This window comes from Seriola lalandi, unplaced genomic scaffold, assembly GCF_002814215.2.
Source record: "Seriola lalandi dorsalis isolate HSWRI2012SDOR001 ecotype SW California unplaced genomic scaffold, Sedor1 jcf7180002054235, whole genome shotgun sequence".
Taxonomy (NCBI): Eukaryota; Metazoa; Chordata; class Actinopteri; order Carangiformes; family Carangidae; genus Seriola; species Seriola lalandi.
In genome coordinates this window covers 7,861-32,078 of record NW_019524788.1, presented here as the reverse complement: position 1 = coordinate 32,078, position 24,218 = coordinate 7,861, and the positions used below count along the sequence as shown (strand labels likewise).

The 24,218-nt window shown below is 40.1% G+C and overlaps 2 protein-coding genes across 2 annotated transcripts; one reads left to right on the top strand and one right to left on the bottom strand.

The window, feature by feature from the left end:
• The first annotated feature begins 1,577 nt into the window (after positions 1-1,577).
• LOC147819214 (uncharacterized) lies at positions 1,578-16,889 on the top strand. Its single transcript, XM_087173464.1, has 6 exons — positions 1,578-1,682; positions 5,612-5,679; positions 8,579-8,694; positions 9,721-9,799; positions 14,230-14,347; positions 15,181-16,889. The coding sequence occupies exons 3-6, from the start codon at positions 8,680-8,682 to the stop codon at positions 15,344-15,346; spliced, it is 378 nt and encodes a 125-aa protein (XP_087029590.1). The 5' UTR covers positions 1,578-1,682; positions 5,612-5,679; positions 8,579-8,679; the 3' UTR covers positions 15,347-16,889.
• Positions 16,784-22,609, bottom strand: dpt (dermatopontin). The gene is made up of 4 exons (XM_023404243.2): positions 22,268-22,609; positions 18,604-18,729; positions 17,815-17,922; positions 16,784-17,561 (listed from the first exon to the last, which is right to left on the bottom strand). Exons 1-4 carry the CDS (start codon positions 22,540-22,542, stop codon positions 17,495-17,497), a joined length of 576 nt encoding a protein of 191 aa, XP_023260011.1. The 5' UTR covers positions 22,543-22,609; the 3' UTR covers positions 16,784-17,494.
• Positions 22,610-24,218: the final 1,609 nt, after the last annotated feature.

Genomic DNA, 24,218 nt, shown 5'->3' with positions numbered 1-24,218 from the left:
CAGATAATGACGTATTTTAGTGCCTGGTTGGATTTTTTTTTAAGTTTTTTAAATTATACAGTACATATATCTTACTGTGGCATTCTACTAGCAATTAGCAGTAGTCCTTTAATTCACTCTGGGACTGTTGGTTTAGGTTTCAAATTTGAATAGACACTGTGGCAGGCACATGTTACACAAAGAGATGCTGTAGTAGCTAAAGTTAAATTGACTGTGGATGATGCTGTAACAGTAAATCATAGTTGCAATAGTTGAGTAAAAGTGAGAAACTTCTCTTCCAGTAACATGACTGTGTAAGTTTGTAACTTTTTACTTTCACTGAACTGTGAACCCCAGAAATTTGTCATTTCAGCCTCCAGCAGCTGTGCGGTTTGTTTTTCCTTTCTTATGCTGTATCAGTGCACACCCATACTACACCCATACTAACAGTATGCTTACACACGTGGTACAAGTTATGATTCAGGTTTAGTAGCTTAACCATCCTGCCAACAGAAGGACATGGTGGTCTTTTGCTTTGGGCTTGTCTGTATAGGTTGTTAATTAAATGTCAAACCAAAAGTAATTCACTCTGAACGCACGCAGTCAGTGAGGAGGCAAGCGGAGCAAGATGGCCATAAACTTAGCTCCTGTGTTACCTTTTAGAGAAGAGCTGTGTGAAGTCAAGTCAGCAGTTTACATTTCTTACCTCCTCAGCCTGTAATCCACCACATTGATCCTCAAATCCTTAGCTCATATTCTCCTTTTTGTTGTCCAAGTTTAAAATCCAAGGATGATGGAACATTTTCCATTGTTGGCCCCCAGCTGTTGAACACTTTACCTCTCACCAGCAGGTTTTTTCTCACTGTTAGCACTTTAAATCCTGTTCAAGACCCTTTTTACATTAGTTTGTCAGTCCACACAAACATTTGCTGTTTTAAAATACATTATTAATACTAATACTGTAGTATTACTACTAGTATAAATACTTATTCTAATACTAATAGTAATGTCTACTTCATTACCATTACACAAGGTTCTTTAGTGATCAAAATGGTGAGTAAAATGAGATGAGGTTTGATTCACTTAATGTATGAAAGTTTTTTTTTGTCTAATTATAGAAGCAAATTACTTGAAAAACACCATTCAGACTTTATACATAGATACACCATATTACAAACTCCACGTGTTTCCTTTATGTCCTTAAACACATAAATTCAGCTTTTCAGCATAAATGTCTGGCAATCAAGAGATCAGGCCTAGTTTTAGATAATCAGAACTTGGCAGACGTGTAGATACTCTAACTTTCTGATGAGTCATATATATGTACACATTTCTTAGGTTAGCTTCACTTATGGGATAAACATCCCAAGTGTAACTTATCACCTCCTGCCTTCAGATAAAAGTCTTTTCAACCGGTCAGACATTTATAGGAAATGAGATTAAAGACATGAAGTTTTTAAGAGCAAATCATAGTTGAGTGTTTTCATACCTACATCTGATGCAGTGATGATGATGATGATGATGATGATGATGATGATGATACTTGTCTTTATTGAAACCTGAGAGGAAACTCGTTTTGTTTTCACCCACAGCAAACTTTGCTGCAAAGTCGAAGAGCAGAAATGTGCAGAAAACGATACCTTTGTAGGTGGTGGGGATTTTCCAATAAAAAGATGGTCCTTCCTACCCACCGTCTATGTCGGGTGAGTACCAACACAGCAGCTTGTCTTTGAGATGTTAGAGAAAATCTCTTGTTATTGTCATCAAGTTCCTCCTATCGCCTATGTCTTGTGTATTAGTCCTCCACAAGGCTCCAGCAGCTAATTATATAACCATCCTGAGTCCTAGCAAATGATTTCATTACTGATCATTTTTTCAATTAAGTGATTAATTGTTTAATAACAAGACAATCTACAGCCATGCTAGCAGCTCTGTGAGTCTGCACACAGCAGTGCTTTGAGCTAAATGCTAAGTGTAACATGCTAACATGCTAAAAATGACAATGTTAACATGCAGATGTTTAGCAGGTATAATGTTTACCTTGTTCACCATCTTAGTTTAACGTGTTAGCGTTGCTCACATTTGCTAATTGTTCCTGAATATAAAGTGCAGCTGAGATTCAAGGTGGAGTCGTTAGTCTTGCAGGTATTAAGTCAGAAATCATAGCAGCGGAAAAGTTTAAATTATAAAGGCACAAGAGGAAAAGACAGGAGGTCAGAAAAAAGAACCAGAACCAGAGAAATGTCTGGCATCTCTGCTCATTAAATGAACAATTGATCAGTTATCAGACTTACTGTTGACTGGTTTTCTGTCAGTTAACAAATCGAATAATCGACTACTTGTTCTAGCACTAATTGGCACAATTACAATTAACTTAAAGGACACATGACATTCAGTCAGCTCAGACACCTTCACTGTTTCACAAAAACAGTTTCAAGTTCCTTTTTTAATCACCAATATCAAATGACGGGTGGGAAAATGAATCAGTTCCACTTCTTCCATCTATTAGTCACGCACAGATGAGCTGAAAACAAATTACACTGCCTGCTCTGTTTCTGCTGAAACTCAAAGGACTAATGTGTCTGTGGGTGGCGCTATAGAGTTAGTTTATTCATTTCACCTCCTCACCACTGTGTCACATTCTCACAGAATTACTCTGATCTGGAGGGGGAGGGGGAGACACATCATTTGTTGCTCATCCATGTGTCACATACCAAACTAGCCGTCAAACACCGGTCAGTAATGTGTCTTACAACTGCATCCCAGCGTCCAGAGTTACACTGACTGACCAGTTAAAGTTCAGAACATTATATAAAATAACCTGTTTATCACTGTTTGGCCTCATTAATGAGAACTTAGCCACTTTTTTTGGAGAGGATGTGTTTATTTACTGTTCCTGGAGCTTTAAAGAAATATTCTCAGAGCTCTAGATAATGTGGAAGTAGCCGCCCTTATGCAATCCCTTCTCTGTCTGCTGTCTCAGAATCAGACAGATTTCCACCTGTTGTCACGTCTTGTCAGCCAAAGACTTCAAGCTGCTCTTTTCAGCTGCTTCAGAATCTGCCTTTGTGGCCTCAACTTAAACCTCTGGCCACAAATCTCTGACTCACTGAATAAACTGGTGGCTCAACACAACACTCAGCTCACCAAGAGTCTGCCTGTAACTGCAGCTTTTCGTTCACCCTCAGTTCCAACAAAAGTAAGTCAGAAACTCTTCCCTGCACATGCAAAGAAAAAAGTGTTGGGACTATTTGCTTATTTCAGGTCTTTGGTCATTCCTGTCTTGTTTAACTTCCCATACAGAGCTGGTTCCTCTTCCTATGAGGCAGAGATTTAATATGTTTATTCTCAGTTGCTGTTGGCAGGCACCTCAACACATGTTGCTGAGTGTTAACATGAACGTTGGGAAAGAAGTGATTTGCATTCTGTGTCAGAGGACGTTCGGCCATCGCTTTAACTAGTACGTCACAAATCGCTCGAATGTTGAATCTAACCTGGCGTGCCTTTCACATCCAAACAAAGACGCTCTCTGTTTAGTCCCACTGTCACCGTGCAGCCTGAAAGCTGCTCTGCACACTTTGCCACTTCCTCTTGCTGAGGTATCTGGTTCAGCATTCATTTCCTCCTCTCTTGAGGTATTGTTTGGTTTTATCCAGGTCTGTTGGTGCAAAGACAAAAAGCATTCATGACTCAAAAGAGGAGGGTAGGTGTGTGTTTCAGACAGGTAAAAAAAATAATAAATCAACGCGCTCTTTTGAGTCAATGGTTTTAGGCATATGCAAATAGGAGGGAAATTCAACGCCCACAGAGTTCAGCTCTACTAAAAGCTTAAAGGAATAGTCTGACAATTTCTGGAAATAAGCTTAATCACTTAATCATAAGAAGGTTAATATCACAGTCACTGTTAGCTTAGCTTTGCATAAAGACTGGGAACAGGGGAGAACCAGGTAATATCTATTCACAGGTGAAAAATAAAACCTTTAAAAGAAATGTTATGACATTTTGGGAACATATCTATTTTAGATTTCTTAGAGGACTGATACCACTGTGACGCTAACACCAGCAGCTGGCTAACGTAGCTTAGCATACTGATCTGTGAGGGCTTAGTTTTGTTCGGTACCAAGAGCAGACACAGACTGATTTTAGGTGTGAGTTTATTGAGTCTATGGTTAGATAAAGGTATGAGAGGGGCACTGGTGATGGCAGGTAGAGGAGTGGAGGGAATGTCAGAGTCTTGCAGGTGGAGGAAAGGAGGGTGTGCATGCAATGCGAGATAACAGGTTAGCGGGAGGCACAAAGAAACACTCGACTATGTAAAGCTACCACTGAGCCAACTGAACAATATGTCAATGAGTGGAAGGAGAGCCGGGGCTCTTGAACTGCAGGTTAATGAGATGATTACTAACAGGTGTGGCGTGGTGCCAGGAGCCAGGTGAATGAAGCCATGCCCACAACACACACACACACCTACACACACACACACATAGACGAGGGAGGAGGAAACAGAGGAAACGGGGGAAACACAGCAAAACCTGGTAACAAAGGGAACAAAATCAGCCTGCAAACACCTGTAAAGCTAACCAGTGTGAGTGGCCAGTGTAAAGCGAGAGCCAGGCTAGCTGTTTCCCCTTGTTCCTTGTCTTTATGCTAAGCTAACTTAGCTAGCTGCAAATGGTGGCTTCATATGTGGCCTAACTCCCAGCTAATCCAAAAATAGGCAAAGAGGTGGTGCGTGTGTGGAGCAGAGACTTCGATGAATGAAGGAAATTAGCGCTAGAGACTAAAACTGCTGTTGTACCAGGCTGTAAACATGTTTATTTCTGCTGTAAAGTTGGACATTTTAATATGGGAGTCAATGAGGATTGACTCGCTTTTGCAGCCAGACTCAAGTGGTCATTAGAAGAACAGCAGTTTTTGACACCTGAGTGTCGGCTTGGTTTTTCAGCCCTAGAGGTTGCTGCTTGGTAATATACAGACATGTGAATGGTGTTGATCTTCTCATCTAACTCTCAATAAGAAAACAAATAACATAACAAGCCAAAATTAAACCCAACTTGACATTTTTACACTTTGGTTTTTTGTGCAAATTAAACAAAAATTAAAAAATACCTAACACCTTCAGAGGTGCTGACAGGTGTGAGTGTTTTTGTTATCTTCTATCAGGCTAGCTATTTCCCCCTGCTTCCAGTCTTTATGCTAAGCTAAGCTAACCGTCTCCTGGCTGTAGCTTCATATTTAGTGTATAGATATGAGAGTGTAATCAATCTTCTTTCCTAACTAGGGCAGCAATAATGATTTTTTTCATTATCCATTATATTAGTGATTTCTTTTGATTAATCAATTATGATGATGTAGTTGTCTGGTCTGTAAAACAGGTATTAATTTCCCGGCAGAAGGCCTCAAAGACCCGCAGATATTACCTATGATTAAACAGATTCACTAAACACTTGTTAACTTTTATTTCACATAATCTCTAAGTTTCCCTCGTCCATCATGACTGTGTCGTACTTCACCTACATCAGGTCTGTGTTTCAGTGTTTATTGTGATGTAAGTGATAATCTGCTTTGGTGCTGTGTCCACTCGCTACATGATGTTATGTTTCTGTCTCTAACGTCTCTGTTTTCATCACAGGTACCTCTTATATTGTCAGTGTCAACAGCCGTGAGGAGTGACCTGACCTGTATGCTCCACAGATTTAGGTACCACACAAAAGTCCCTTTGTCTGTCCTGTACTAATCTCTTATCAGCTTTTTATCTATGCATTATTCCACCTCTTAAGGTTTTGACAAGCGTCTTTGAGTTGGCTCTCTGGCGGTGTCTTATCTGAAAGCTTTGCCTTGACGTGATACATGTTTTGTGATTTTCATGTGTTTGATTTCCCACCAAACCCATTTTACTTTATCTTTATTTATTTATTTATTTACTTTTTATCGTGCGTGCATTTGTACTTATAGCTGCCATTTATTCCACCAATGCTTTTACGTGCTGCCCTCTTTTGTCTTTTCATTACCCACTTCGATGCCTTCATCACTCTCTTCATCACTTTCATATTGAATCATGGAGAGGAACTTCACCCATAAAAGCCTCCCATAATTGCAGTTTATATGCTATCTCGCCACAGTTGTCCATTCTGAGTTGAAAGCCTACTGTACTCTTGGCACAAGTGGAATAACAACTCCCACTATTACTATCACTTGTTGTGGGATTTAATTGCATCCAGAGTGGATGTGTTGTAACAAACGTACGTTTTAATGCATTTATTCAACCACATCTGTCATGTAAAGCACATCCTAAGCGAGGCACAGATATAAACCATCCAAAAAGGTTTAACCTTGAAACGAGGGAGAGTAAACAGAGCCACAGGCATTTTACAGCAGAGAAATAGTACTGATCAGTACTATTGCCCCCATTACCCACATGGTCGGCCATTCGGCGTTTCGTCGTATATTTGCTGTTGAATCTTTTTCCACTCTCGGTTGAACCAAGCCAGTATTGACTGTACACAAAAGATTTTTTAAGAATAAAGGCTTGAAATTCTCTGCCATTTAGCCTCAAGCTAAAGTTTTGACCTTGATATAAAATGATCAGAACTCAGGCGTTGTGAATTTGAGATTGCATTTGCTGTCCATAAAAAGCATCTATTTGTTCATGTAGACTCCATCACAGTTGACAATGTTTACTCACAACCTTTCTCGGACAAAAGCAGGATAATTATATTTGTCCTGAATCGCAGACATACATCTACACTTGCATTATTTATCTCTATTACACTTTCATTGTGTATCAGACATAATCTGAAAAACAGAAAAGTGAAAATAAGTTGAAATGAAAATTTAAAAGATAAACTTGTATTGATTCCTGTTCAGTCGGCCAGTAAGATTCCCTGTCTTTCTAAAATCCAAAAAATCACTTGTCAACTCTTAACAGAGTTTTTCTGGAAGTCCCCAGATGGACAAAGGTGTCCCACAGGGATCAATACTAGCCCCCTGGTATTAAACTATACTTTTAAAAAAATGCCATTATTGATATTTTCCAGCTGAGTACTACAATGTCTATTTTTTATGCCGATGACATAATCTTATGCCATCGACTCTACTGCAAACCAGCCAGGCCTTATTTAAGTTACAGTGTTTCTGATGACCCTTTAATTACTTTAAACCTTGTTCTAAACTCTAAATACACAAAGTGCACAAAGCCATCTAACTAACTAGCAAAATCTACCTTAAATACTTTGATTCTTATACCAGAAATGAGCCTGTTTATCATTTCAAATTTAGAAAAAATCATTGTACAATCCACTGTACTATCTAATCTGGCTCCCCATAGATATCCTGTTAAAGTCGTTACACCCAGTGGCTGGACTTGGAGTTGGGGGGAGGATGAGGGGGGTTGTGCTCAGGTAGGTAAAAGTGAGCCCAGATCTGTACTCTTAGTGACAGGTACACAGATAGGGCCAATAATGACGTGATCAATGTCCACACTGACTGTGGCTGCCCTTGTTCTCATGGTGTTACGAAGGATGGGGTGCTCACCAGCTGCACTTTTTAACCAACAGATGTCGCTGGTGAGGTTTCCAGTCATTATATGGGATGGATACCCTGTCTGTATCTAACCTTAAACTGAGCACCGATTACCACAGTGCAACTCGATTCATTGCTCAAGACAGCCATCACATTCACTAACATCCTGGAGTCTCTGCTGGTTGCCTGGCAACTACTCAGAGCCAAGAAACAGCGGGGCACACAACCCTCAAGTTTAACTGCAAATCGTCTTTTACTTCTTGTATGCTTCATTTTTTTCTGTGGATGAAATTAACAAATATATAATGTGTTCATTAGTGATCTTTAAAGGTGCTGGTAGTCAGACTTTGTTACCTTTGGACAGAGCCAAGCTAGCTGCTACCCCTATTTCCAGTCTTTGTGCTAAGCTAAGCTAACTGGCTGCTGGTTGTAGCTTTAAATTTTATGCAGAACTATGAGTGAGAAGTATCAATATTCTCATCTAACTGTGCCAAAAAACCTTTGCTTAACTAAACCCAGTCCTCTCTATCTGCCTATGCACTGCTAAATTGAACTTATACCCCCCCACATAAACACATGATGCACATGGAAGAGTGGGGGAAGTAAGCAAAGGACATTATGGATCTGAGGTTTACAGTAAATTTGTAATCTTGATTTGCTGCCGATTTGTAATCTACTATCTGTCCTGTAACACTAATGGTGCTGAACTGGAGCTCAAAGGCAGTCAGGAAGATCTTGTGTCTGACCCAGACTCCTGAGCGAGATAACAGTGTCTGTCTGTCTAAGGACAAACCCAGCTGGAGAACCAAGCAAGTGGAGACTGTCTTATCTGTCATTGTCTTGCTCTTGCTGTGCCCAAGGCCAGACATAGTGATAGAAAGCCCGCTACGGCTCTTCTGGCACCAGAGTACTTTTCCATTACACTCACCGCCTGAGGAGAATCTCTGTGCCAGCTGTAAACACGCCAGAGAAAAGCAGGAAAGGTGCAGGCACACCTGTAGATTAAAATTGGGCCCAGTAATAGAAGTGAGAGAAAGGTTTGTATCTCAATTCAATGCTTTTCTCAAATCCTTTTCAGAGCTGCTGAACACAGGGGGCGAAAGTCCAACGTGGAGGAAGGACACTGGCAATCTGCACAGTTTGTCAAGGAAACCAGGCTTTGCAACACAGAGGCCGTGAATGGACGATGATGATGTAAGAGCTCACAATCGCGGCTCTGCTTATGTCACCACTTTTACTTATCCTTCAGAGCTTTGTCGTCTGGCTGGCTAAGAGAGACTGACATTTTACGGGTATTTACTGCAAATTGGCTGTAATATAGCGGGTGAGCTTGTTTCTCGACAAGCTTTAAGAAGTCTTGGTGCTGAGGGAAAACAACAAGTCATGATTGTTGAGATGAGGGAAAAGAAGTTAGTTTAGTTAAACCTCACAGTGGGAGTTTTGAGGAAAATACACAACATTTTATCATCCAAAATAGTGTAATACATTAAGGGCTATGTGCTCATCAAACATCATCAGACTGGTGAGCACCCTGTGAAAAGGAGCCAATATAATTAATTAAAGTAAATCTAAAGTTTGCAAAACAGGACAAAAGAAGAGCGAGACAACAGTAAATGCTAAAGCATGCTAAGCCTAAAGGTGGCACAGGTAGAGAAGAGTTTTGAAGCCAATGAACTGACCTGCAGCATTTAAACTTTGCTAACATCCGCTAACATCAGTCACCATAAGCTACTGGTCACACCAGACCAAGTAAGGCCGCAGCAGAAAGACCCCACGATGTACTGAATGGAGAGAGATTGCAATTCAATGATTTATGAATTCAACTTTTGATTTTTGAAAGGAGGAAAGTGATATTTCTTCTTCCAACAGTTATAGACTTTAGGCTTTAAACAAACAAAAATGTAACAATGGCATAACAATGGTTTAAAAGAGAGAGTGTAGGTGCTAAGCTAAGCACCTCCTGGCTCTAGCTAGATAACATAATGCATCCTCATCAAAGTCTTGGTATTCCTTTGACGGAGCAGTCGTGATTTACCATGAAGTTGGGGAACTTACAAAAGTGAAGATAAAAAGAACTGATGCAGGAGAACTAACATATCTATACGTTTAACTTATAGCTTTTAATGCTTCTCCAGGCCGCACAGAGGCAAACACGGATGTATTGGCCATTTCTTTTTTTGCTTGTATGTGATACATGTTTGTTTGTTTTTCGTCTGACAGGAGCTGAGTCAACCAGTTTGCATGCCAGCTCCTCTGCGATCCTCTGTGACCTGCGGTTACCCACAACACCCTCCTCTGCGTAGGTTTGCAGAACGTGCATCTTTGGAGAAACATAATTCCAACCTTAGTCGCCAACATGTGCCGATATCCAAAAAAAAACCAAAAACCTACACTTGCCATAATGCAGTGAAATAGCAGCGTTAGTTAGACCTTCTGTTCCTGGTAAATGTGCATGTCTTTGACCTCTTGACCCCAGTTTGTAAAACTTTCCTGTCGTCTTCACATTCAAGCCGAGATAGACATTATACGCTGAGTAGTGTTAAAATCAGTGGATGGCTTCCTTAAACGTTTTCCTCAGACATCAAGTCATTCAAAAACCCTGGTTCTCATTTTGATTTACAGAGCTATTAGCTATTAGCCTACACTTACAGACAGTGTAATTGCACACAGTTAATGGAAAAACATGAGAACAAGTGTCATGTCAAGAGTGTCAGCAGGTGTCCTGTGAGCATTGTTCTGTACCTTGTGATGTATTTTCTATATCCTGAGAAACTGCGGGAGTGTATCTAAACTCCGGGTCACGGTTGGGTTCCACACAACTAAGACACAAGCACGTGCTCGATGGTGTGAGAAGAGCCTGTTTTGTGTAACACTATACCGTTAGAGTCCTGCTCTTCTCTCTGCCCGGGCTCCTGGCCAACAGACAGATTAACACGCTGACAAGCCTCAGTACATCTTTTACACTCACAGCCTTGACCTTTCACCTGCAGGGACACCCAGTAAAAATGCGGAACAGTGTCTGCCACCTATTTTAAAAACAAAGGCTCTGCTCTCTGCGGCACCGTTTGTTTCATTCTTTCAGGGCTCATCACGGCTAATGAGAGAGACAAAACTGGCATTGGAAATATTGCGGTGTAACATTTCCCGCTAAGAGTCAGAATGAGTGGAAACACCAGAGGCTGGCTGACTCGTCATGGATCCATTCAGCTCTCTCCATCACAGCCAATAAAGCGTCTAATTTATTCTGTGCTGTTTCACTACCAAGAATTCACTAGTGAAGAATCCAAGAGCAATAATGATGCTTTTGTCTGGAGGTGCGCTGCAAGTACAGAAAGTGAGAAAGCCAAAGGGAAGGCTGGGAACCAGTAGGTCACTGAGCTCACCTTACACCTCTTGTTCCCACAATGCTTTGGCTGGCCTCCCAAATCACAAACGTTTTTGCTCCGCAGACCCAGAGGGGGAAAAAGTGAGTAAGCTGTTATTCTTAACTTTAAATCTCAACCAGCTTCTATTATCTGACACCATCATTTTGCTATCACAGGACGAACACAAGTTGACTGTGTAAACACAAGTGCAGAGCTCCCTCCCGAGTCCTCAATGCAAAGACTCTTTCCCAAGAGCCAGAGACTGAGAACTGCAACACTCGGGAAGTAGAGGATTCCCATCAGCCTTTTGTTCATGTGTATTCCTGCGATATTATTGTTTATAGATTCACTAAAGAATCCATTTTTGGTGGAACAGTCATTCTGTTGTAGGCTGTAGCACATCAACTGAAGTGAATGGTTTATAGAGGGAGATTAGATGTGATTGAACTCTTATTGGAAATCCCAAAGTGCGCCTTGTCAGGGATCTCAGATGAACACTGAAATATGACATTACCTACAGAGCAGAAAGAGGTAGAGCAGAGTCACAGCAGAGGACACACCCCATGCACACTATTAACCTGTGCCGTGCCCAACAAGCCACAGGTTTACACATGCTTCTGTTAGTCTTGAACCCTCCCATGGACAAAAACATCTGTATTTGTTTCTCTGACACCACCAAACATGAGATCTATACTGTACAGAGTGTACTGTACATGTTACCACATGTGGGCCAGGTCGTAGCCAGGTAGGCTGACCGCCGACTGATCTAGTTTTAAAAGGAAAACCAATGTTGGTGGTCTTCCTGAGACAGCTGGTAATGTGAACTTTTGATGAGAAGAAATGAGACAGTCATCCTCTTGCAGATGAAACGCTGAATTAATGAGCATTAAAAGTATTCTTGCTCAATTCAACACACTCAGGGGTTTGGCTGCTACAGCCTAATTTGGTCTGGTATGACCAGTGTCAGCCATAGACTATGTACTGTATAAAGATGGACGTTGCCTCCATGATGCCACCCATAGGTTTCTGAGGAGTAGTTTTGAAGCTCGGAGTGAGCACCGGACTCCACTGGACTCCCAGCAAATCGAAAAATGGGCAAAGAGGTCGAGGACGGAGGAAATTAGCTGTAATGATGTTTATTTCTGCTGTAAAGTTGGACATTTTAACATGGGAGTCTATGGGGATTGACTCACTGTTGGATCCAGAGTGGTCATTAGAGGAACCGCAGCTTTTGGTGCTTCAGTGTTTCAGCCCCTGGAGGTTGCAGCTTGGTATTAGCGTATGGTGGCTAATGTTTGCTAATCGTGAAACTGACATTACAACTAAGTAGCCACACTGTTCATCACCAGTAGACATGTTTGTTGTTTCTTTCTTGTGGTCACACTCCATTAGACTCTGTCAGGTCCCTTAATGATGATGATGTCTTTAAAACATCTGACTCAGGACAATCTTGGGAAATTCACTGTGCCGTTATCCTGTGGCCGTGTTCGGCAGAACGTCCACAGTCTCACTTTAATTTGAACAAAACCAATTCAATCCAATTCAGAAGACCCTTTAAGGGGGTCGGTTAACCAAAAAATACTAAAAACATATGTTCCTACATATCTGTAGTGGTATCTAGTCATGCAGACGTGGTAGTTATGGTCAAAAGTACATTCCACCGAAGAAAATAGTCCCTATTAAAATTCCATGGGTTAGGGTCTGAGGAATATTCAGAGCAATAAAGACATTGTTTCTGGAAAGAAATGTTGCTGCTGAATTCTTCAAATGTCTTTTTTTATTCTATAAGCCTTACACGTGAGATTTCATTCACCTCGATTCTTTTAGGATGGATACAAACCTCTTTAAATAGCTTCCTCCAGTTTGATATGCTCTTCTTTTGTACGTATACTATGAATTCACACCACTACAACATCTGTCGTCTTAGAAAACCAGCACGTTTCTGTTATACAGACTCGGTGAAACTGAGTTCTGGTGGGTCTACCCTGCACTGCACCCCTTGTTGTCAGACATGAAAAGAGGCAGCTGTTTTTGCCCTCAAGTGAGAGCAGTGAGAGCGGGCAGAGGCTCCCTAAAATAAACAGGCTATCTGTGCAGCCCTGGGGCTGGGTCAGGGTCACGCTCCATGGTGCTCCCTCACTTGGGTTCTCCCTGCCCGCGTCCAAACACAGCCCCGCACTTCTCCACTGGCTGAGAACAGAGAGTTTCTCTTGAATTTAAACAGTATTTTGGGAAAATGATCAGCCCCGAAGTTTAAGAAGTTACTGCTCCTGATTCGAGGAAAAGTGTCACAGTTTGCTGGAAATAACTTTGAATTAGTTCCACTTCCTCCCATCTCACTTCATTATCTGCTAACTGATTCAGGAGGTAAATCATTTGATATTATATCAATATAATTTTATATAAGCACTGCAGGAGACGTAACTGTCAAGAATAATTCTCATACAATGTGATAATGAAAGCTATAGGCTGCTGGTTTTCCAGTGCAGTGTTATTCTCTAACCCGTATTGTATTGTCACCTATGAATGCTGCAGTATCCAAGAATATTTTGAGTTGATTAGAAAAAAATATTTTATTTAATTTATTTTGAAGTGGGTTTACAATAAACCCATGATTTAGATAAGTTCTTTAAACGGCCATGTTAGTGGCTCTGTGAAGCTACACAGCTGTGCTTTGAGCTAAATGCTAACATCAGCACGCTCACAGTGACAATACTAACATGTTTAACAGATGTAATGTGTACCATGTCTTAGTTTAGCATAGTTGTAATTATCACTGAACACAGCTCAGGGTGTGGTGAAAGGCCTATTTGTAACTCACAAATTCAGAATTATGTTCCTCTGGTTTACTTTCCACATTCAAAGACAAATTGGCATCCACTACAGAACTTGGCGTTAGAAACTGAAACCTTTGTGAGTTTAACATTGTTTGAACGATTGAAGACAGAAAAGCCGCAACCAACATGAAAGTTTTGCAGCAACTTCTGTTATAACATTCATGTCTGAACTACTGTAACTGGGAAATATGGTGTCAAGTCCACTAAAAACAAAAACATTGAATTAACAACAAATTCACATCTTGCCTTTGTTTTCAGCTGCTAATTGATATCTGAAAATATGTAGAAAAATGCATTTATATTCAGCGATGTAAGGTACTGAAAAGTTGATTATTTTGGTATTGTACAGAAATACGAGTAATGTTTTGGCCCCGGTGGCACTTCAGAAACTGTATTTGAACATATTTATGTCTCGAGTGTTGACCAAACTGTTTTGGGAGTGCGCCTAAAATTAATTTTAGAAGGGATTTCCAGCATGAATGCAGTAGCCTCTTATTCTGAGAAGCTGTTATTTGTCTCATTCTTAGCTCTGCAGCTCTGGCTGCACAGAAGCTTCACTGGATCACGGCTAATGAACTCAGGCATTTACTGCACCAGCTGGCCTCAAGTTCTGAGTGGAGAGAAGGACGCACTCAGGGATTGGCTGTGAGTACAAAAGCATCACATGCTCTTTTTATTTGATTGAAGAGGAATTTGATAATTTTCAAGTTCTATAATTGATACAAGTGCTTTTTTTGGGTCACCAGTTATAGTGTGTTTTCTGAAGTGTATTCTGTCAACTAACATATACCTAAAAAAAAAAAAGACTTGGTTATTAGAAACAGAAATGTTTTACATTAATTAGAGACGTGTTAAAGGTTAAGTTTAAACCTGTAATATAAATCATGTAATTGAATCCCTACTTTCCATTTCCTGCACTTATATTGGATACTTTATTAGTTTATTACTTTATTAGTTTACCTGCCGGAGTCCAATCAGTTATGTATTTTTATTAGTGTAGCTCTAGAGATGGCAACGCTGGTTGGTCAACCCACCATTTTAGTTCAGACTGAAGCATCTCAGCAACTACTGGATGGATTGCCATGAAACTTTGTGCTGGCAGTCCGTGTGCCAAGAGAATGAAGTAACAACAATGAAGTACGTAAACGCATTAGGATCAATGTAAATGTTAACCGGTGAGGCATTGCTCGGTGCATTCTGTTAAAAACAGGAGCATGTTTTCAACTTACATCCTTCTTTTCTATGAGGCTTTGTTGTCATAAATGTATACTTAGCTCTTAATTATATGGTGGCTAACTACAGATTCCAAAAGTGATTGCAGTAAGGAGACTTTAATAGCTTTGTGGCTCCTCCTATAAACTCTAATTACAGCCAGTGTGAATATTGTTTTGAAAGGCTCATTTTTCATCCCGCTGTAATGAAAATGTGTTGGAGGGCAGCGAGGATAAAGCAGGACAATACATCCCCCTCTTTTCCAGCCCAGGAAGGCGGCTTCCACCACGGGGACAGTGGATCTCTACGGGCTGGAGGCCTCTACAGGCGTGTGGCTCGCCACCAGCCACTGGCTCAGGGGACAGCTGTGTCACGCTGTGGTGTTTGGCCCTGTGCCCCGAGACAGCAGTTGCCATAAACAAACAGTGCTGAAAGCTTCTGGCCCAGTCCCCAGCGCTTTTCAAGACGGTGCAGCGAGCTCGCTGACCCTCGACCAGTTCACTCCATTAAGTTCGAATAGATTTCAACAGCGCTTTGGAGGGTTGAGATGGTAAAGAAATGCTACTTGTCGTGTACAAAATCAGCAGAATGAAAATGAGCGTAAAGGGGCTGCTAAACAGACCAGGCTTTATTTTTCCGTATTTGCTCTTTTACTGCTTACGGTAAATTCACATGCCGTTAGATGTTGTGGAAAAAAAACGCATTTAAATCTTGGAAAGTTCTCAGGAACGCCATGTAGCCGTTCTTTGACTTGATTAATGAAGTCAGAAAGTTGGAATACATTTCCTGCACAAGCTCTCAACTAAATGGGATAAAAGTTTTATGCCAGCCAATGGCAAGAAAGCAGTATAAACAATGTAAATATGTTTTACAAAGTAATCCCAACAGAAGGTCCAGGTTGAAAGCTCTGGAAAAAAAGCTAATAAGTAGACCCTGAGTATTATAAGTGCTTTAAAGGAGTAGATCCACATTTTGGGTAAAACAGTAATTCGCTTTCTTGCTGAGAGTTAGATGTGAAGATTGACACCACTGTGTCTGTCCATTAAGGAAAAAACTGCAGCTATTAGATGGTTAGCTTAGCTTAGCATAAAGACTGAAAGCAATGAGAAACAGCTAGCATGGCTCTATCTTTAAAAGATAACAGTAACTTGCTGCTCTTACACTTCAGGTGATGCACGTAACGTTTTAATTGGTAAGTTTATTGAGCTCGGTTGGCAAATTTTGTTTCCTTTTGGTTAAGCTAAGCTAAGCTAAGCTAACCGGCTGTGGCTTTAGCATCATGTTTAACAGAGAGTTACTAGAGTCAATCTTTTCTTCTAACTCTAACTGGGCAAGAAAGTGTAATTCCCAAAATGTTGAACTATTCCTTTAAAATCTCCAATGACTAAACATCAAATTGTATGAGATACATTTTTTTATATATATATTTTCCTCTACATTTCATATTAGGAAATATATCACGCCACAAAACCGATTAGCTGTTGATAAGGTAATCCCTGATGTCAAGCCCTTCCAGCGGCATGTGAGCGCACAAACATGCTCTTTCTCCAAGATTTGTGTTGTGGCAATATAAAGTAGTGGTGAGTTTACCTTCGGCCAAGTTGAGCCCAAAGGAGCCGTTGATATCGTCATGGCTGAGTTCATCCTCTCTGTGCTTTTGGAAAGCTTATACTCTCACATAGCTGGATTCTCCCACAACATTTTCCCAAGACAATTTTAAGTGAAGTGTATTCAGTTACTTTAATAGTATTTCAAATAATACGCTTATATTTCATTTTAGACATCATATACTCTGTTATCTGATCTTTTTTTTTTTACATCATGCAAAATGACTTTTTCGCAACAAATTAAAAAAAAAGAAATCCTGAATGAATGAACATACTACCTTTTATATTAAACAAGGTAATCTGAAGAGCACAGTCATATGAGTTTCAGTTCAGTATATTGCTGTAATTGCCAAACTGAACAAGACACTTTAATAAAGGAGACATGTGAAGTCAATTGAAAGCAGGTGGGAGACATTTCATTGCATGCAAAGCTCCTGTTGCCAGTGATTCTCAAAAAGCCTCTCATCACTTCCAACACATACGCAGTTGTTCCAAGGGTTATTCCCAAGACCAAATCACGATCAGTCACACCCTGCAGTGCACTGAATACTTTTATGAGCATGAAAATGGTGTGAATCTTTTTTTTTTTTTGGCCATCAATGTCATGTGACCCCAACAACATTGTGGTCATGTGTTGCCAAAGGACTTACAGTTCCCTTCTGCTACTAAATGAAAACACTTGAGCCGTCTGGTGGAGCCCAAATCCCCTGCAGACTCCTGTGTGTTGATGTTTCTTTTAACAGTTAAGTTGATGAGCAGTCATTTTGCATGCTAGACTAAAGAAAACTGTGATTATACAGGCACATATCACATGCCTGTGGTTGATCCATTTATTAAAAGTAAATACATGAATTAAAACATGAACCCTATCAGTTCTGTATAATGTCAGTGTCATGTTTTTGTTTAAATGTAAGAGTAAATATGTATTTTAATTGGAAGTGTTTATGGTTTGGTAAAAATGCTGCTTACACATTTATAAATTCTCAAATTCACAGTCAAAGTCTGTCATTCTGCACAGGATGTACTTCCACTGCCGATCTCTGAAACAAAGTGAAAGACAAAATCCTGTCAGTTCATACAGTCGTAAATTACCAAATTTTACTGGTTCTTTGTTTTTTGTATGGTCTGCCTATAAATTCTGGTCCCACTGGCCTCACAACAAAGACTTTTTCTTCCAGCTAAGTCATGAGACAATTTGAAAATTTATGGTGAGATTTTAGATCCAAACTGCTGCCACTTGGGATCAGAAGTGATTCAGGAAAAAAAAAAAAAAGGCAGATGTTTTGAACAAACCTTAGCACTCCACTGAAGGTGGTCTGGGCTCCTCGGATGAAGTAGCCATAACTAGGGATCACCAGCTCTGCCTCCTCTTTGTAGTATTCGGGAATGTCAGTGGTCTTCCTGTGGGAATCAACAAAAACAATGTTTGCCTAGTTGCTTATTAATGTGTGAACCTTCAAAATAATAGTTTGACATTTGGGGAAGCAAACGTTTCCATTTTGTTGGCAAGACTTAGATGAAAAGATTGATACCACTCTCCTGTCTATACGCTGTATATGATGCTACAGCCAGGAGAAGGGTAGCTTAGCTTAGCTTAGCTTAGCTTAGCTTAGCACAAAAGCACAAACACAAACACAGATAGTCTGGCTCTGTCCAAAGGTTAAAAAAAAACAGTGTCTCTAAAGCTCACTAATCAAAATACAAAAAGTGGGACTATTTCTTGGCCAGGAGAAGTGACTTCCTGGAGTCTGTCCTCCCCACAGCTCAAAAGAAATCTGGCACATAACCTTAGTATAACTAGGAGCTGGTCATTTCTACACTTCTGTTTGTGTCTGGACTAAACAAACAAGATGTGTTCATCTTATGAGGTGCTGGTAGGTGGAGTTCAGTCAGAGCCACGCTCACTCTTTCCCCTGTTTCTAGTCTTATCACCAAGCTACACTAACTATCTCCTGGTTCCTGCTTCATATTTAACAGATAGGTATGACAGTTGTATCAATCTTTCCATGTAACTCTGAGTGAGTTAACTCCCATTATGTCAAACTATTGTTTTAACATATTTATATTCCTGTGAGAACGTACATGCAGGAGTAAGGACATCGGCGTTTGTAATAACAGCAGTAGAACTGCCACTCCCGGTCCAGAACAGATTCAAAGTACTTGCTCTGTACACCTGCGACCAGGCCGTTACGGGTACAAGTTGAAGTCCTGCAAAGACACAAGTTAAAAAACAAATCACTATTCATTACAAAGAAAATAAGATTTAAAATGACACCCTATATGCTTCCATCAATTCCAATCCTTTCATTTCTTTGTACGAACAAAACTATAACAATAAAGTTTCAAGGATATTTTGAGAGTTAAAACATTGAAAAAACTTTTACACCAGGAGAAAATGTGTATCATCATGTGTATCAAGTAAATACTGGTTTGTTGCCAGTGCAGGTTGTTTATGGCCCATACACTTTGCTGTCGCCACAACACATTCAGGAATACCAGGTCCAAGCAGCAGGGGCTGCAGCATGCGTGGACATCTGTCATGGCAACATGGGCACAGCCTTCAGCCATTCGGCCAATGGGAGCAGAGACCCTGCAGGGTAATGTCCTCGCCAGTGTAATTCAAACAGACAGCTGTGTTAAAGGGAAGCAGGCGTGGCAGTGTTAGAGTGTTGACAGTGTTTGTCTTTGAATCAGTGAGCTGGGTGCAGTTGAGCTTAACTTGAAATAAATCTGAAGAGCACGAATGTGTTCTGCTCTCCAACCTGGAAAGAGACTTCAGCTGAGCGAGCAACCTGTGTTAGTTGTAGGATTCAAGCTGCTGTTTACAAAGAGATGGCAGACTACAATTCTCCCTCCAAACAGGATTTCTGGAAGTTGATCCAAGTCCTTTAATTAGATCAACCTTTCAGTGCAGCTGATGGTTAGTCAAACATGTTTATGTGAGGTTGTGATATTTTGTGTGGGGTGAATTTAAAAGATTACCTGACAACGTAAAAAGGAAGCCAGTTATAAAAAGATCTTTCCCCCCTTGTTTTCTCCTTTTGCATAATCTGCTTTTTCTCTGGTCTGTCTGTATGGCATGTTGCAAGAGTTAAAGAAAATGCTGTATGTAGCCTATAAAATACAGAGTGATTTCTCTGAAGGACGACTGACACAACCTGTTTAATTCATCTTGTTAAAATTCACTGGAGGTAGTTGTGTTCCAAGAATCTGGAGTGAGACAGTGATTCATACAGGCCCATGAGGACCTGGCTTTGTTCCTCTGAATGAGAAAACAGTGGGCAGAATTCAATGTTTTTATTAAACTAACTGAAATTAAACATCTGGAAAATCTGAGCAAAAATCCTTGTTTAAGTCTGTGTTTTAACAAAGACAAATTAGCAAGTTTTGCAGGATATCACTATAGGGTTGCACCAGCTATTCATATTACAAGGTTTTGTGTGGAGTGTGTCCTAAATTCTTATTAACTAGTTTTCTAGATCTGCTTACAATAATTAAAATTCAGGAAATTATTTCAATTATGCATACATTTACAATTAGCTATGTGTTTCAGTATAAGGACTATTCATGCAGAAGAAGGAGTGAAATATTCAGTCACGCTATCTTAGCTAACGGTTTGTTATTTGAGCTATATTGTATTATTTTTGTGAAATGTTAATTACAGTTTTCTTAGTTTAGACCGTTATTAAACAGGATTTTATCAAGTGGACCATGTTCCATGTTACCTTAACCCTACACAGACCATGTTAGCAAGCTAACATTAGCTTTGTCAGTTAAGCTAGCTGGTTCCATTAGCTACACAGCAGTTACACATGGCAGTTACTGCCTCTAAATATTTAGTAACAACTTATCTATCAGAAGAATAGTTTGTGTGGTGAAACTCGCTATAATTGATGTGTAAATCTCCACTTAGTAAAACCTTTTACACATTAGCTGTGTCATAACGCCATCGTCGACCGTGAAGGCTAAACCGAAATTAGGTGGAGGATCGTCCTTGGCTCCTGTTTTATTTGTAGAGTCCAACTTATTCTCATTTTGAAGAGTGATTCCATTAAGATTCACCACCAGCGTGCAGAGGCACAGCTTGTAAACAGGCAAGGCAGGAAACTGCTCGGGGCCCCCATAGGCTGACAAACTTTATCCCACAGCAACGTCTCAAACTGCAGCTCTCTCCCGCTTAAACAACCAATGGACAATTTACAATGACAACTCAGTAGGAAACCTCCATAAAGGGGCCCCGTTTAGAATAAAAACAATGGGGATCTGTGATTGGTCGTTAGGTACGCCCATTCACAGCTCATTCACCTCTTTGTCTGGCTAAGGACTGGTCGACTGAATGTGCTGCTGCTCTGTCCTGCACACTGAGCTCCGTCAGTTGAGAGAGTCAATCAGAGCATCTTCACTGAGAAAGAAGGGAGATAAAGTTTTGTCTAAAAAGTCTCTAGATATGTCTCTAGCTGCTTTTATGAAAAAAAGTAGCTGAAGGGTTTAAAAATCGTTAAATCTACCAGGAAAATCACTAAGTTGCCAACACTGCTAATTAGGAAACCTCCTTAAAGGGGCTTTATGTGTTGATGCTAATGTTGATTATTTACCATGTGACAATTTAGTTATTTATTTAGACTTTTATTGTTCTTTATAAAGTATATATTTTAAATTAAAAGGTTTTCTTTGTTCTTTATATTTATATTTCGACAATTCTACTAACGTGAACATTTGGAATTAAAAAGGATCCACCTGTTGCAAAAGTGGTGGTGATGATTTTGTGATCAGGCTTGTTGACATTTAACGTCCTCTATGTGGGTAATCTGCTCTTTAAATGACCAATAAAATCTGCTGGCTGCAGCTGTATTTGTGTATACTCTAGATGAGGTCTGGAGGTTTTCCCTCTTTGTGTTTGTCGCCCAGTCACCTGCAACATGGGGGGTTTTGTTCATGCAACAATTTCAGCAGCAAAAGCCACACTGACCTTGTATGTGCCAGTGCTGACCTTTAAGAGCCTGTGTTGTTGGTCTGAGTGAACTAACTTATTAATTAGTTAAAAGCACATTGTCTTTGATGTGTACTTCTTCCTGTTGGTTGGAACAGAATCTCACAAGTGGGTCAAAGATGTGCCTCCTTTGAAGCTTTCATGTGGATCTGTCTGTAATAAATGTCCTTCTTCAGATGCCTATCTGCACATAAAAGCTTTTTTCCTGCATATTTAAAGATAATATACGAGAGGAACATTTCAGATGTTCACAGCTGCTGAGCAGAGTTAAAGAAAATCTGAGTGATATTTTATGGCGTTTACTGTACACGTGTAATCTGACGCAGCTGTTCCCGGATGACTAATTGTTCATTTCTGAATTACTGTCGTTGTTTATCATTCTGTCTCATTTGTTCATATCATTGCTGGTTAAATCCCTGTTGGCCACCACAGCTGCTGTAATGCTACATGCAGTAAGATTATAAACTGGAGAAAAACCTACAGCTACAATTCATCACAGTGACTTCTGTGCATCTGTCCCACAGGCACCACCCTGTCCCGCCCTGACAGCTCCTGAAATTACACTTGCTTGGATTGTTAAGAATCTAATCAATTCAACCTACAGGTTGTTTAATCTTTTAGTAGACTCTGGTTTATATAAATGCAGGCCACACTCCCTGGTTTCACTCTAAAGCCTGAACAGATGTGACACTGCAGCTCACAGCTGTAAAAGTCGACAACAGGTGGTAAAACGCTGACATAAGACAGAGGACCCACCACTCCATTCCAGCGCGGTTGATGTCGTCCCACCAGCAGTCACTGGGCTCCCCCAGACCCTCAGGTGTGGGCTGGCACTCAAACGTCCACAAGCGGTCCGAGCCGTCCGCCTCGCTGAAATAGCTCCTGATGGCCACGACGACCTCTCCGTGGGCACACTGGAAGTTGAAACTCTGGCGGTAGCCATTGACCCACGCCATGTCATGATGATCATGGTTCTGAGCTTCCACTGTGGACAGCAATGACAACGCCAACACCACCAGAGCAGGCTTCATGTTGAAGGAATCAGTGCGTCTGCTGCGCTCCCTCACAGCTGCCTCAGTTTAAACTCCTCTGAGCCTTTTGTTGTCCAGATGTTTTGTATCCAGGAGTGATGTGTAATTGCTCACAGGAAAAATCCAAAATGACTGGACATTTTAAGGTCGACTCTGAGACAGAGCATTAACAAAGTCTCATCGTAGAAAAGGGTGCACCTTAAAAGACAGCACTTACAGATTACATGCAATTCAGATATTTGTTTGATGCTTTACTCGACTCTGGAGAATCGAGTCATCTGTTAAACATCTAATTGTTCAGCTTGTAAACTTTGCAGTGTGATCATCTTTTTTATAGCTTTTTCAATACAAATGTTCATTTTGGACCTTAAAACTGTTTTCTTCAGTCATGAATCATCACATTATATGGCCCTCAAGATTTTCACTAGACAGATAAAACGAGTGGGTGGATCTGACAAAACAGAATATTTAGATTTTATTGAGCAATGTCTCTTTGGTTGTTGAATATTTGTTGTTTCAGGCAATATTTACCAACATGAATTACCAACATGAAGATGAATAAACAGTCATTAGAAATGTGGATAAGCTGCTACAATACAAAAAAGAAAAGAGTTAGATTTAAACACTAAAAGTTTAAATTTAAAAATTCAAAAAAAACAACAGCTACAAGCTAGAAATAGGAAGCCAGAAAGCCTGACCGGCGTAGAGTATCAGTCCAAAAGCTTATAATGAGCATCAGTGACCTGCAGCGTTGCACTGGGTGACATGTTCCTTCATTATAGTGAATATGGGCACTGTTGTTTGTTTTAAGTCAATCCCACATACATCATCGTGTTCTGTAAATACAAGCATGTCAAAGGTCTGTTAAACCACAATGGAAAATAGTCACAATACACAATTTACTCCTGTTTGTGTAGGAAATTACTTTTTTTTTTTAAAAAAAGGAATTAAACTATATATTTGTGAACTGATTTCCATCTTCAGTATAGGAAAATACATAACACCCGCCATCTCCTCGGAAAGGTCATGGTACAAACGTTTACATAATGCATAGATACAGATCACTAAGTGCTAAATTGAGCTACACAAAAATGATCAGTGCAGAGTCACTGATCCATTTTCTTCCCAGCATCAAAGAATAACAGCTATTAGATTTTCCACAGCTTCCCCTGTTCCTGTGAGTCTTCTTGTAAAAGCTGACAAATTAGGCTCCGTCAGATAAGCTCATGTTATTTATAGGGTGTGGTGTTAGAGTAATTTGTGCAGGTGTTTCTTTTGATCATGCTTGCATCTTTTAGGTCCTAATAAAATACTGAGTTTGACCACATTTTAGAAGGTGTGGAACATATTAATAATGAAGTTTGGAGTTTAAATTGTTCAGGACGTGCATTTCTCAGTATGTTGTTATTATATATTAGCAGTGGTTGTGACATGAGATGTTATGCATTTTTCAGTGTAAAGTTACATCAGCTGTCAAACTGAACCATAATCTTTTGATTTTTCGAATGTGATTCAAGACTCAAATGTTTTATTTGTTTTGTCAGTATGTGCAGTGAAATGCAGGGTTGTGCACAGGCTAAAAGGCTACTGCTCAATTAAGCAAATTTATTGGAATAAGTATAAAAAGAAAAAAAAACATAAAAAATAAATCAAATTTTTAGTCTGTACATCCGAAT

Coding starts and splice junctions, on each gene's coding strand:
- dpt (XM_023404243.2), bottom strand. CDS start 22,542: ATGAAGCCTGCTCTGGTGGTGTTGGCGTTGTCATTGCTGTCCACAGTG. Junction 18,730..22,267: donor AACCGCGCTGGAATGGAGTG/GTGGGTCCTCTG, acceptor GTGTCTTTGCAG/GACTTCAACTTGTACCCGTA. Junction 17,562..17,814: donor ACCTTCAGTGGAGTGCTAAG/GTTTGTTCAAAA, acceptor ACTTTGTTTCAG/AGATCGGCAGTGGAAGTACA.
- LOC147819214 (XM_087173464.1), top strand. Junction 9,800..14,229: donor CCCACAACACCCTCCTCTGC/GTAGGTTTGCAG, acceptor TCTCATTCTTAG/CTCTGCAGCTCTGGCTGCAC. Junction 14,348..15,180: donor GACGCACTCAGGGATTGGCT/GTGAGTACAAAA, acceptor CCTCTTTTCCAG/CCCAGGAAGGCGGCTTCCAC.